Source organism: Tuber melanosporum (genome assembly GCF_000151645.1).
Source record: "Tuber melanosporum whole genome shotgun sequence assembly, scaffold_220, strain Mel28".
Classification (NCBI taxonomy): Eukaryota; Fungi; Ascomycota; class Pezizomycetes; order Pezizales; family Tuberaceae; genus Tuber; species Tuber melanosporum.
In genome coordinates, this window is record NW_003298887.1 from 55,409 (window position 1) to 66,912 (window position 11,504).

Sequence of the window (11,504 nt, forward strand, 5' to 3'; positions counted from 1 at the left end):
AGACTTCAGAATTGTCTTGGCTATCAAGATTCATTTCTGTAGACGGTGATTGTCTAGGAAGTCTTGAATCCACTCATTTCATTTATAACTACTAAGTACGAAGTAAATTTGATAAAGTAAGATAAAATCATAAAAATAATATTATATTGTTAAGATCTCTTCTCTCTTGCTTGATGATGTATAAAGCTTGGAAAGCACTTCGATATTTATATTCTGTATCTGAGTGTTCGTGGACTATATCTGTTTATCATACAACTATGTACCTCTCTGATTATAACTCACAAGGTCAGGTATTCTTAAAAGGTACGAACATCTGGAGACACTGATAATTACCACATCCTCTACAGCAATTACAATATAACTAACTAGAAACTATGCTATTCCCAATAGTAGTTATCCGATCATTAGAGTCTTTAGACTTATAGCCTAATTCTCCAGTCAAGCTGAGTTGGCCCCAATTGTCTCTGCTGTTGATGAAATAATCAGTTTCATCTGCAGATTGTATCTGTGAAGGTAGTCGTGATCGCAACCTTATTAGGTTGCCTGACTTCAAACCTTGATAGCTCCTTACCCAACCGATAGATATCTTCCACTGGACTTCCTACTAATTTGCAGAAAGCTATTCTATGGGATTGACAAATATTCCCTTAGTTGGCAACTCTTAGTTGCTCTGGGTAACAGAGTTTCAATCGCTTGTTGTAGTATTGAAAGTCATTCTTGCAGCTGCAACATATTCTGAAACCTAGTTATAACACTCTGTGAAGTCCATTAACTTATATGGTTGTATCCCTCAGAGTTCTAAACTCTTTTGGCTATTGTAGGATATATACAAATGTATTGGTCTCTCATGGAGATTTTTTACCATTTGATACCATCCCTTGATGCGAAAACGTCCCATTACCTATGATCCATGCCAAAGATATTGCATCTTTGAAGCCTAGTAACTCTCTGAGTAGTTGACAGATATACTCAGTTCTACTTCTCAGACCTATCCGAAGGTCCCCTCTCATATATCCTACAAGCAGAATCCGGTCAGATGGACGGCAGCAGCGTATATAGTATTATTCTGACACCTTCAATTCTATGGCATTATAGTCACAGGACACAACTGAGATTAATATGTATGATGACGTGCGGGCCCAGTAAAGGGGCTAGAGGGGGGTGTTGGAGACTAGGAATTCCAATTCCAAGTGAGGTTACCCTACTTAGGGTGATTCCTAGATATCAGATCCCAGTATTCCTAAAAGGAGTGGTAGCCCTCGCAATTATTGAGCTCTAAAATGATAAGCAGCAAGGCGACCTCCTTCGCCGGATAGACGGCAGGCCCTCCAAGTTGCGAAAGAAGCGCAAGATGATAGGAAATGGTGACTGTACTCAATAATAGCCGAACATTGCACAGGTAATTGGAGCAGGCATCAATAGACCTACAAGCCAGCCAATGCAGAGACTGATCAAGGTCCCAATATGCAAACCTTGTAGAATTTACAGGGCAGCAGTGGTGCAGGACAAACAACAAGAACTGGCATACACTAGGATGCATGACTCAGCCAGGAAAGGCCATTAGGCGGTAATAGCAGACGAACCCAGAGATGGCACCCAATAGACCAGGAGAGTAACGCTGGTCTGATAGTAATCTTCTAATGCACATGACCACAGGGCCAGGGAGGGGGCGTGGGTTTCTGTTATTTGGGGGATTTACTTTGTTCATAACCACATAGCTGGGAGCCAGAAGTGGGTTTTCTTTGTTTGAGGGATTTAATTTATTTATAACCATGGGGCCTGGGGGCAGGCATGTGTTTTCTTTGTCCGGGAAATTTATTTTGTCCATAACCACGGGGCCTAGGGCAGGTGTGGGTTTCCTTTATGACAGATCAGACCTGTTGAGGAAGAGATAAAGGAGGGAGTGGGAGTTTTCTTTGTATGGCCTACAGGGGGGTGTAGTGAAGAATTTCTTTGAGGAGGGCCCAGGGCTGAGAGCAGTATCTCATGCTGTACTCCCATTACTTTAGTTAGTAGGTGAGATAGTGGAAGAATAAAAGGTTTACACACACACACACCACACCCAAGCTCCAACATAACGGCATTGGCATTTCAGGATTCCCCTAAAATCCCCGAAGGCGAGCGAACGCAGCAACTAATATGATGCCAATAGAAATACCCCTAACCAAACATCTCGCAGTAACCAACACTATAACTGCCGTTAAACCAACCAGCCCAGGTTTAAAGAGGTGAACACCACCACACAGCACGCACGATGGTAACACAAGGAAGGGATATTTCTACACTTTCCCAGATAGCTAGTCGAATTATGCGCAGGAGAAAAGCCACTCGTGCACCATACCACGCTGTCCTCGTAACCACAACCGCATGCAATCTCAATCGCAACTGAATCCCATCCAACCTATATATAATACACACACATACATGCATTATACAGTCCAAACCCAGAACCGCATCCGGAGTTTTTGATGCAAGCGAAGTGCATTTATATAATTTAGCGGTTATACCTGACCTATTTCTTCTATTTCTTCTATTTCTTTCTTTCCTTTTTCCTCCTCACCTTCAAGTGGAGAAGGGGGGGGGAAGGTTTGGGGCAAAGGCAAACAAAAGTTATATTTATCTAATCATTTTTCATTTTTTCACTTTTTTCACATTTTTCATAGCATAATAATAGGGCAACAAAGACGCATGAACAAAAAATCATCATCATCATTATTTTTTTGTGAAGAATCACAATCTCTCATTTACTCCTCCTCCTACTGCCACCTGTAGCTCAGCAAGGGTACTGCACGGTACGGTAGTTCATCATGTCACCCCTCCTCCCATGGACGATAGGCCAGGGAAGAAGAACCTGAGCGAGAACAAAACGAGCGAAGGAGGACTCGGGTGAAACAAATGATATATCGATCTTAAAAGTAGAAGAAGAAGAAGAAGAGGTTTTTTTTTTTTACTCCAGGGCCGTAACCGTAGCACAAACAAAATGGCAAGTCAGTTGAGCTTACCGTGGAGTAGCATACGGTAGTTTAGAGTGACCTAGACTGCGGGCCTCGACCGCGACATGGGAGGTTCCTCGCGTCGATCAGTGCCATCCAATTCGGCAGATTATTGTGGACTACTCGAGTACGAGTACAGTAAGAGGTACAGTACCGTGCTGCAATGAGGCTGGCAAGTCAAGTTAATTTTGTGCAGTACGGTACTCGTACGGTAGGCCCGGGTTTGGACCCAATCTTCTGCATCGATCGGATCGCTCCAAGGACTGAGCCGAGGAAGCTCTCTCTCTCTCTCTCTCTCTCTCTCTCTCTCTCTCTCTCTCTCTACTCGTCCGTTCCTTTTCCCTCTTTATTCCTTTCTTTTTTTTTTTTTTGCAAATGGTCTTTGGGAGGTTACGGTAGGTTGGCCGGCTTGGGTTTGCTTAGCTCAGCTCAGTGGCTGGGCCGAGGTCGACCGGGTTTTGTTCGGTGCGGTCGTTGACTCCGGGTTCGCTTAAATTTATGGATTGTTGTTGCCACTCATGGTGTTTGGCCTCTTTCCCCCATTCTTCCTTTGTGTTCTTTGTTCGCGGCACCGGGATGGCTTGGAGGGGTTTCGTTTGTCGCAGGGATGGCAGGTGGTTTGGGACATGGGGGCTTCTTGTGTTCCTTTTCTATCCATCTTTCTTTCTTCCTTGTACTTGCTTGCTTCCTGACTCACACCTACCCTACCATACTTACTTTTTTCTGTCTCGACCTGGATTGGATCGGCTGGGGGCTGAGAGTCACCTTGGAACGCATCGTGGAAAGCGAGTGACGTCTGTGGGATATAAACGTTGGCCAAGCAATGTTGCTGTGTCCTCACTTGCCGGTACCTTAAGGTTAGTGGACGATCCTCCCGTTTGGTTGCGGAAGCTTGCATGATTGGCGGAAGTCCATCCTTAGTTCTTCCGTACAGTACCGGTATGCGGTATTCCGTTGAAAAAAATTGAGTTTTTTTTCCTTCTTTGCTGTTGATTGTTAATTCACTGGATTGCGCTCTGGTCGCCTACCGGTACTCGAGTAGGGAGAGGGCTTTTTCTACGCTCGGGCTGTCGTATCGAATATAGCGGTGGCGGGGAATTACAGTAACAGGTTGGGCGGCTCGGACTTTACGAGTACGGGGTTGCACAACGCCGGAGTGATGAGCTCACTCATCATTCCAGCAAGGGAGAAAGGGAATGCGCATCAGGCTCTGGTCAAGCTTACCGTCGTCCATTTAGACTCATACTGCCCTCGTAAAATAAACCTAAGTTTTCCTTCGGCTTCTCTCTGACTAATTCAGGCATTCTATTGTCTACTCTACTCATACTGTACCAGCCAATGGAATCTATGGAACCCCTGACATATCCGATCCGAGCCATTGTTTACCGATGGTATAAATTTTGGCCGTGATACGGGTACCAAACTTGGACAAGTAGAATACCGGTAGCCTACCTAGCCAGGAGTCATACTGGTACGATACTGACCGCAGGAGAAGAAAAAAAAGAAAAGAAAAAAAACTTTGTGCCTGCCTTACCAGTTACTGTACCATCGACTGATACGACCCTTTCCCCACATCCGCTGTTATTGTCGTGAGTGCTATCATAATATTATCATACCTACAGTGCAGTATTTCTTCCACATCTCTACCGTGCCTCAACACACCTCCGTCCACATCTCCCCCGTGCTTCCCTCTCTCTCCACCTTCTCCCCTGACCCTGAGCACTCCGCCTCTCCCGTGAGATTCGCTGAATCGCTCGCCATTTGTTTCTCCCCTCTACCCATATCTCCTAGCTTGCAGCCACAGCCACGGACGGGGCTCGCTCCTGCTGCAATACCCGTACACCGGTGGGGCTTCTTTTTTCCCCCAAGTCCGGCTTCTCTTCTGGAATCGGGGTATCACATTTTGTCCGGGATTATAGGCTTCCTCTCATTCCCCGTGATTCGTAGGTAAATGCGGGGGAATTTTTGTGGTGACCCAGAAGGTTGGTGGTAGCAAAAATGCAAATCCCTTTTGATTTCTGGAGAGCAAAAACGCGTCCTCCTATCCTTGCCCCAAAATTTGCGCGCCTTTTTCAGCCGTATTCCGCGGTTCTTGATTTTTTCCCAAGCTGACCTCGGCTGTTTTGCAACTTTGAAGGATGGGGCCCCATCTCCCCTCATGGGAGGAGCGACTTCACGCCTTGTTTTCTAGATTCTGTTATCGATGGAGTCAGCTTAGGGATTATCTTCTTCGGGGCTTTCCAAGTGTATTGGCTTTCACGCAAGAAGCCGGTGGGTGCAGTGAAGGATTGGAGTTATACCTTGAAGTTGGTGAGTTGTTTGTGGCTCCTGTAGCACGGCGGTTGGGGGGGGGGGGAGTGTTTTTTCTTGAGGGGGTTTGCTTACGGGATATGACGTTTGTAGGGGTTAGTTGCGGGCATAATTGCGGTTTCGGCATTGCTCGCTTCACTACAGGTTGAATACTCCGATTCATGGTTTTACGATATTCGGTTCTGGTCGCCAATTCTCTCCTGTGTTGGTCTCGGAGTAGCCTTTACCGTTCACTACTTGGAACACGATCGATCTTGGGTTCCCAATGGGGTTCTGCTCTTCTACTGGCTGTTCTTCATCGTCATACATGGCGTCGAGCTTCGGTCTTCCGTGGACTTGCACGATCATAAACACCGACTTCCCCGGCTTATTGCGGTGACATGCGCGGAGGCTGCGGGAATCTTCGTCTTCCTCCTGCAATTGATTGTCCCGAGGAAGAGGGGTCCATACGCACTCGTTGGTGAAGATGAGGTGGAAAACGAGTGCCCTAGCGAGATCGCAAACGTCTTCTCGAGACTTACGTTTGGGTGGATGACGGTGATGATGAAGCGAGGGTATAATAAGTTCTTGACTGAGGAGGATCTCTGGAATCTTCGTAAGATCGACACAACTCGTGCTACGGGAGATCAATTCACCGAGGCATGGGAGAAGGAGCTTCAGAAGGAGAAGCCAAGCATTTGGATTGCGTTGCTTAGGGCCTTTGGTGCTCCTTATGCCCGTGGTTCTCTCTACAAAATTGGGAATGATGTCCTGGCTTTTGTGCAACCGCAGCTTTTGAGGTTGTTGATAGCATTTGTATCGTCTCACAATTCTAATAATCCTCAGCCGGTCGTCCGAGGAGTTGCCATTGCCTTTGCCATGTTTGGCTCGAGTGTTGTTCAAACTCTGTGTTTGCACCAGTACTTCCAGCATGCCTTCGAGACGGGTATGAGAATCAAGAGTAGCTTGACGGCAGCTATATATAAAAAGAGTATGCGGCTGTCAAACGAAGGACGAGCCTCCAAGACCACTGGTGACATTGTAAACCTACAAGCTGTTGACACCCAGCGACTACAGGGTAAATTCTGGGTTAACTCTCGATCATATCATATCACGCAATGTACTAATGGATGTGCACACAGATATCACCCAGTATGGGCAGCAACTTTGGAGTGCGCCTTTCCAAATCGCTCTTTGCATGGTTTCTCTTTATCAACTTTTGGGACCCAGCATGTTTGCCGGAATTGCTGCGATGGTTGTCATGATTCCGGTTAACGGAATCATTGCTCGTGTCATGAAAACGCTACAGAAGGCTCAGATGAAGAATAAGGACTCTCGGACCAGACTGATGACTGAGATTCTGAACAACATGAAGAGTATTAAGCTTTACGGATGGGGCTCTCCTTTCATGGCTAAGTTAGACCATGTCAGGAATGATCTAGAGTTGCATACCCTCAGGAAGATTGGCGTCGCGCAGGCGTTTGCCAGTTTTACTTGGTCCAGCACGCCGTTTTTGGTATCTTGTATGAGTCACCCGATCATCGAAATTGACCGTATTTTCCGGACGCTAACAATCACTCGATTTAGGTTCTACATTTGCTGTCTTTGTCTGGACTCAAGATAAGCCATTGACCACAGATATTGTCTTCCCAGCATTGACCTTGTTCAATTTACTCACTTTCCCTCTTTCGGTTCTCCCTATGGTAATTTCAGCTATTGTTGAGGCTAGTGTTGCTGTTGGACGTATCACTTCATTCTTGATGGCCGAAGAACTTCAACTCGATGCTGTGATCCACGAGCCACCAGTACTTGAAATGGGCGAAGAGGCTCTTAATATCACTAATGCAACATTCGCCTGGAACCGCGCAGAGGCTGGCAAAAGCGCCTTGAAGAATATCAACTTTACGGCCAAGAAGGGTGAACTCAACTGTATCGTGGGACGAGTCGGTGCAGGGAAATCCAGCTTTCTTCAGGCAATTCTCGGAGATCTGTGGAAGGTGTCAGGCAAAGTCGTTGTAAGAGGATCTACTGCTTACGTCGCCCAGTCAGCTTGGGTCATGAATGCCTCCGTTAGAGAGAACATCGTGTTTGGGCACCGCTATGACCCCGAGTTTTACCAGGCCACCGTTAGAGCTTGTGCGCTTCTTGAGGACTTTGATGCCCTGCCCGATGGTGATGAGACAGAAGTTGGTGAGAAGGGAATCTCTTTGTCCGGAGGTCAGAAGGCTCGTTTGACCCTCGCTCGTGCCGTCTATGCCCGTGCCGATGTTTACCTCTTGGATGATCCCCTATCTGCCGTTGACCAGCATGTTGGAAGGCATCTTATTGATAACGTTCTTGGTCCTAAGGGTCTCTTGGCCGGAAAGACCAGAATTTTGGCAACGAACTCGATCCCCGTACTGATGGAAGCCGATTATATTCATCTTATTGTTGCAGGTGAAATAGCCGAGACTGGCACCTACAACACCGTCATGGCCATGAAAGGCGGAATATATAACATCGTTCGCCATCTCAAAGAAGCTCGAGAACAGGATCAGAGCGATAAAGATAGCGACAGGTCTTCGACTGTTGTTGGTACAGGCGCTACTTCTGCGCTAGAAATCTCGAGCGAAGAGGATGAGGTCCCCGATATCGACGGCAGAACCATCGGCCCTGAGATGAGGAAATCCAGGCGTATCTCTTTGAGGAGGGCATCCGCGGCGAGTTTCAAGAAGGACAGGCGCAAGATCGTAGACGTTGAGGAGAGTCGTGTTAAGAGAACAACACAAGGCAAAGAGTTTTCGGAGAAAGGAAAGGTCAAGTGGAGTGTCTATGGAGAATACGCAAAAGCTAGCAACCTCTTTGCTGTAGCGATTTACCTTCTCGCTTTGATCTTCTCGCAGGTTGTTTCTGTTGGAGGAAATGTATGGCTCAAGACATGGTCCGAAGCGAACGGCGAGAACCATGCGAACGACCATGTTGGCAAGTATCTCGGCATTTACTTTGCCTTTGGGGTCGGCGCGGCTGCGCTTGTGGTCTTTCAGACGCTAATTCTTTGGATTTTTTGCGCTATCGAGGTTGGATTTCTCATCTTTGATAGTCATCGCTACATCGCTGACAATATGGGCCGCAGGCTGCTAGGAAGTTGCACAATAAGATGGCAGTTGCTATATTCCGAGCCCCGATGCAGTTTTTTGAAACCACTCCCGCCGGCCGTATCCTGAATCGCTTCTCTAGTGATGTATGCGCCCACTCTTATTTCTTGGTGCCTCATCAGATGCTAATGTGGTATGTGTTATAGATTTACAGGATCGATGAGGTGCTTTGTCGAAGTTTCAACATGTTGTTTAGTAATAGCGCCAGGTCAATTGCTACGATTGCCATTATCTCCATATCCACACCTCCATTTTTGGCTCTTGTTGTTCCCCTGGGGTGTCTCTATCTCTATATTCAGCGCTATTACCTACGAACCTCCCGGGAACTAAAAAGGTTGGATAGTACATCACGGAGTCCTATCTATGCTCACTTCCAAGAGTCGCTCGGCGGTATCTCTACTATTAGGGCTTATCAACAGCAGTCCAGATTCATAGCTGAAAATGAATGGAGGATTGATGCTAACCTGCGCGCCTATTTCCCTTCGATAAATGCGAACAGGTGAGCTTTTTTTCTTCTTCCCCCATCACCGTGTCGAGCGAGATGCTCCATTGTATACAACATTGCTAACTACTGTCTCGGTTCAGATGGCTCGCCGTGCGATTGGAGATTATTGGCTCAGTCGTTATATTGGGGGCCGCTGGATTTCCAATTATTGCTGTCGCTTCCGGTACTAATCTTTCTGCAGGCATGGTTGGCTTATCAATGTCGTACGCGCTGCAGGTAAGTTTCGAACTTCTCCATGTGGTTTTACTCGAGAAGATCACAGCGGCCATAATGTGACTGATCATTTTTTTTTTTTTACCGAAGATAACTCAATCACTCAACTGGATTGTCCGCCAAACTGTCGAGGTTGAGACCAACATCGTCTCGGTAGAGAGGGTGCTCGAATATGCAGCTCTTCCAAGCGAGGCGCCCGAAGTCATCCCAAGCCAGAGACCGAGTACGAGCTGGCCCGCAAATGGGGCTGTCTCCTTTCATAATTACTCGACTCGGTACCGCCCCGGCCTGGATTTAGTTCTCAAAGACATCAACATCGACATTAAACCCCGGGAAAAGATTGGGATTGTGGGTAGGACTGGTGCGGGGAAGAGCTCATTGACCCTTGCGCTATTCCGAATTATTGAACCTGCAAATGGCAATATTAGCGTTGACTCCCTCAACACGTCTGCTATTGGCCTAAGGGACTTGAGACAACGGTTGGCTATTATCCCTCAGGATGCCTCACTGTTCGAAGGGACTGTAAGGGACAACTTGGATCCGAGTCATGTCCATGATGATACCGAGCTTTGGACGGTGCTGGAACTCTCTAACCTCAAGGCCAAGGTTTCCTCAATGGACGGGAAGTTAGACGCGCAGGTACACGAGGGCGGATCTAATCTTTCCGTGGGCGAGCGAGCCTTGGTAAATCTTGCGCGTGCTCTCTTGACTCCATCCAATATCCTAGTGATGGACGAAGCAACTGGCAGTATAGATGCAAGTACCCCCGTAATCGGAGGACTCCCCATGCTCTTACTCGTCTCCCCACATCTCGACATTTCATTTTAGACGCTCTCGACTAACGAGCCGTGATAGGTTGAGACGGACAACATGCTACAACGAACCATAAGTATGGATCCCAGAATTCTCGTAGCTTCGTGGTTCCATTGATGCTGATAAACCTTCCAATTAAATAGGAGATAGATTCCGCGACAGGACCATCCTGACAATCGCTCATCGTTTAAGTGAGTCGTTTAAATTCCCTCCCTCCTACTTCGTCCCGGGCAATAAGCTTTTGTGGGCAGTGCTGACGCTCTTAAAACAGATACCATCATTGACAGGTGATTTTAAACATTCCCCCCCATTATTTATACACGGTCTCCTGGAAGGCTTTGCCCTTATTTCTGTTTTTATAATCCAGCTAACTCGACTCGTGTTTGAGTGACCGAGTCATCGTTCTTCAGGCCGGTCGGGTCGCCGAATTCGATACCCCAGAAGCCCTGCTCAGCGACAAAAATTCCCTGTTCTTTGCCCTTGCCAAAGAGGCCGGGCTAACCCAGGCAGGCTCTTCCAGCGAGCTACCGGTATCCTGAGTCCGTGTGCGCGCGAGGGAATATAGCAGAACAAGAGGGGGCTGATTGATTGATAGCAGTGTGCACGTCTTGAGTGTTTTTTTTTTTTGTTTTTTTTGATATTGTCTTTTTTTCCAAAATTTTCGGAAGAAAAAATGTTTTCAGTTCCACACCCACTGTACCAGAACTGCACGAACGGTGTTTTTTTCCCCCCTTCCTGTTCGAATATTTGAGCTATTGAGTTTTTGTCCTTATTTCCCTTTCATATTGTTTCCATTTGATTTGATTATTCAGCTGTTTTTCTTATGCCTACAAGTACGAGTACTCGTACCGGTATGGGATTCTCAAAACGGTATGTGGGTGGGATGGAGAGGTTGTGTGGCATGTGCCGGTGTGGCATGATTGTCCCAAGGCTTGCTAGCTAGTAAACTTGCCAGCCTTACAAACGGAGTTGCCGGCTAATGAAATGTTATTCCTCACTCTCACCTCCCCTCCCCCATTACTTTTCCTTCCGCCTTTCTACTACCGGTATGTTGTGCCCTAGTGTATTACAGACAGACGAACTAGAATGCAACATAAGTTAGGTACCTTTAGCTATCATATTATCACACTATCACACTATTGGACTACTATGATACAAGTACTACAGGCGGTCTACAATATCAGCAACCCCAATTCCAAAGGCGAAATTCTATATCAGCCTACCCGCCCGCTTCCGTACTTTTACAGACCGCAAACCCTGCGAGAAATAATTTATCTTTTTTTTTTAAAAAAAAAAAAAAAAAAAACAGCTCATATCCCAACAACCCTCCCTATTCGCCCCGCCGCACCCATCCAATGGGGTAGGTTATCCTACCGAGGGAAATAACGTTCATTCGCTATTGCAGTACTAAGTTAGCCCACCCGTATGACTGGACAGGCATTCGGAAGGAACAACGACTTCGCGCTGCGCCTTTTTCCGCCAAGAATTGTTTACGCTTTTAGGTCTTGGCGGTGGCAGTGGTCCCGTAGTGAGCGAGTTAGTGAGTGAGTGACTGAA

General features: G+C 46.9%; 1 protein-coding gene; it reads left to right on the forward strand.

The window, feature by feature from the left end:
- Positions 1 to 4,944: 4,944 nt before the first annotated feature.
- GSTUM_00000822001 (uncharacterized protein) lies at positions 4,945 to 11,058 on the forward strand (the record flags this gene model as incomplete). XM_002838093.2 has 17 exons in its annotated part: positions 4,945 to 4,975; positions 5,131 to 5,303; positions 5,397 to 6,360; positions 6,425 to 6,805; positions 6,870 to 7,750; positions 7,820 to 7,839; positions 7,924 to 7,955; positions 8,052 to 8,338; positions 8,395 to 8,502; positions 8,563 to 8,915; positions 9,002 to 9,137; positions 9,225 to 9,818; positions 9,889 to 9,894; positions 9,996 to 10,023; positions 10,091 to 10,138; positions 10,219 to 10,234; positions 10,336 to 11,058. 17 exons carry the CDS (start codon positions 4,945 to 4,947, stop codon positions 10,484 to 10,486), a joined length of 4,209 nt encoding a protein of 1,402 aa, XP_002838139.1. The 3' UTR covers positions 10,487 to 11,058.
- Between the last annotated feature and the right edge of the window lie 446 nt (positions 11,059 to 11,504).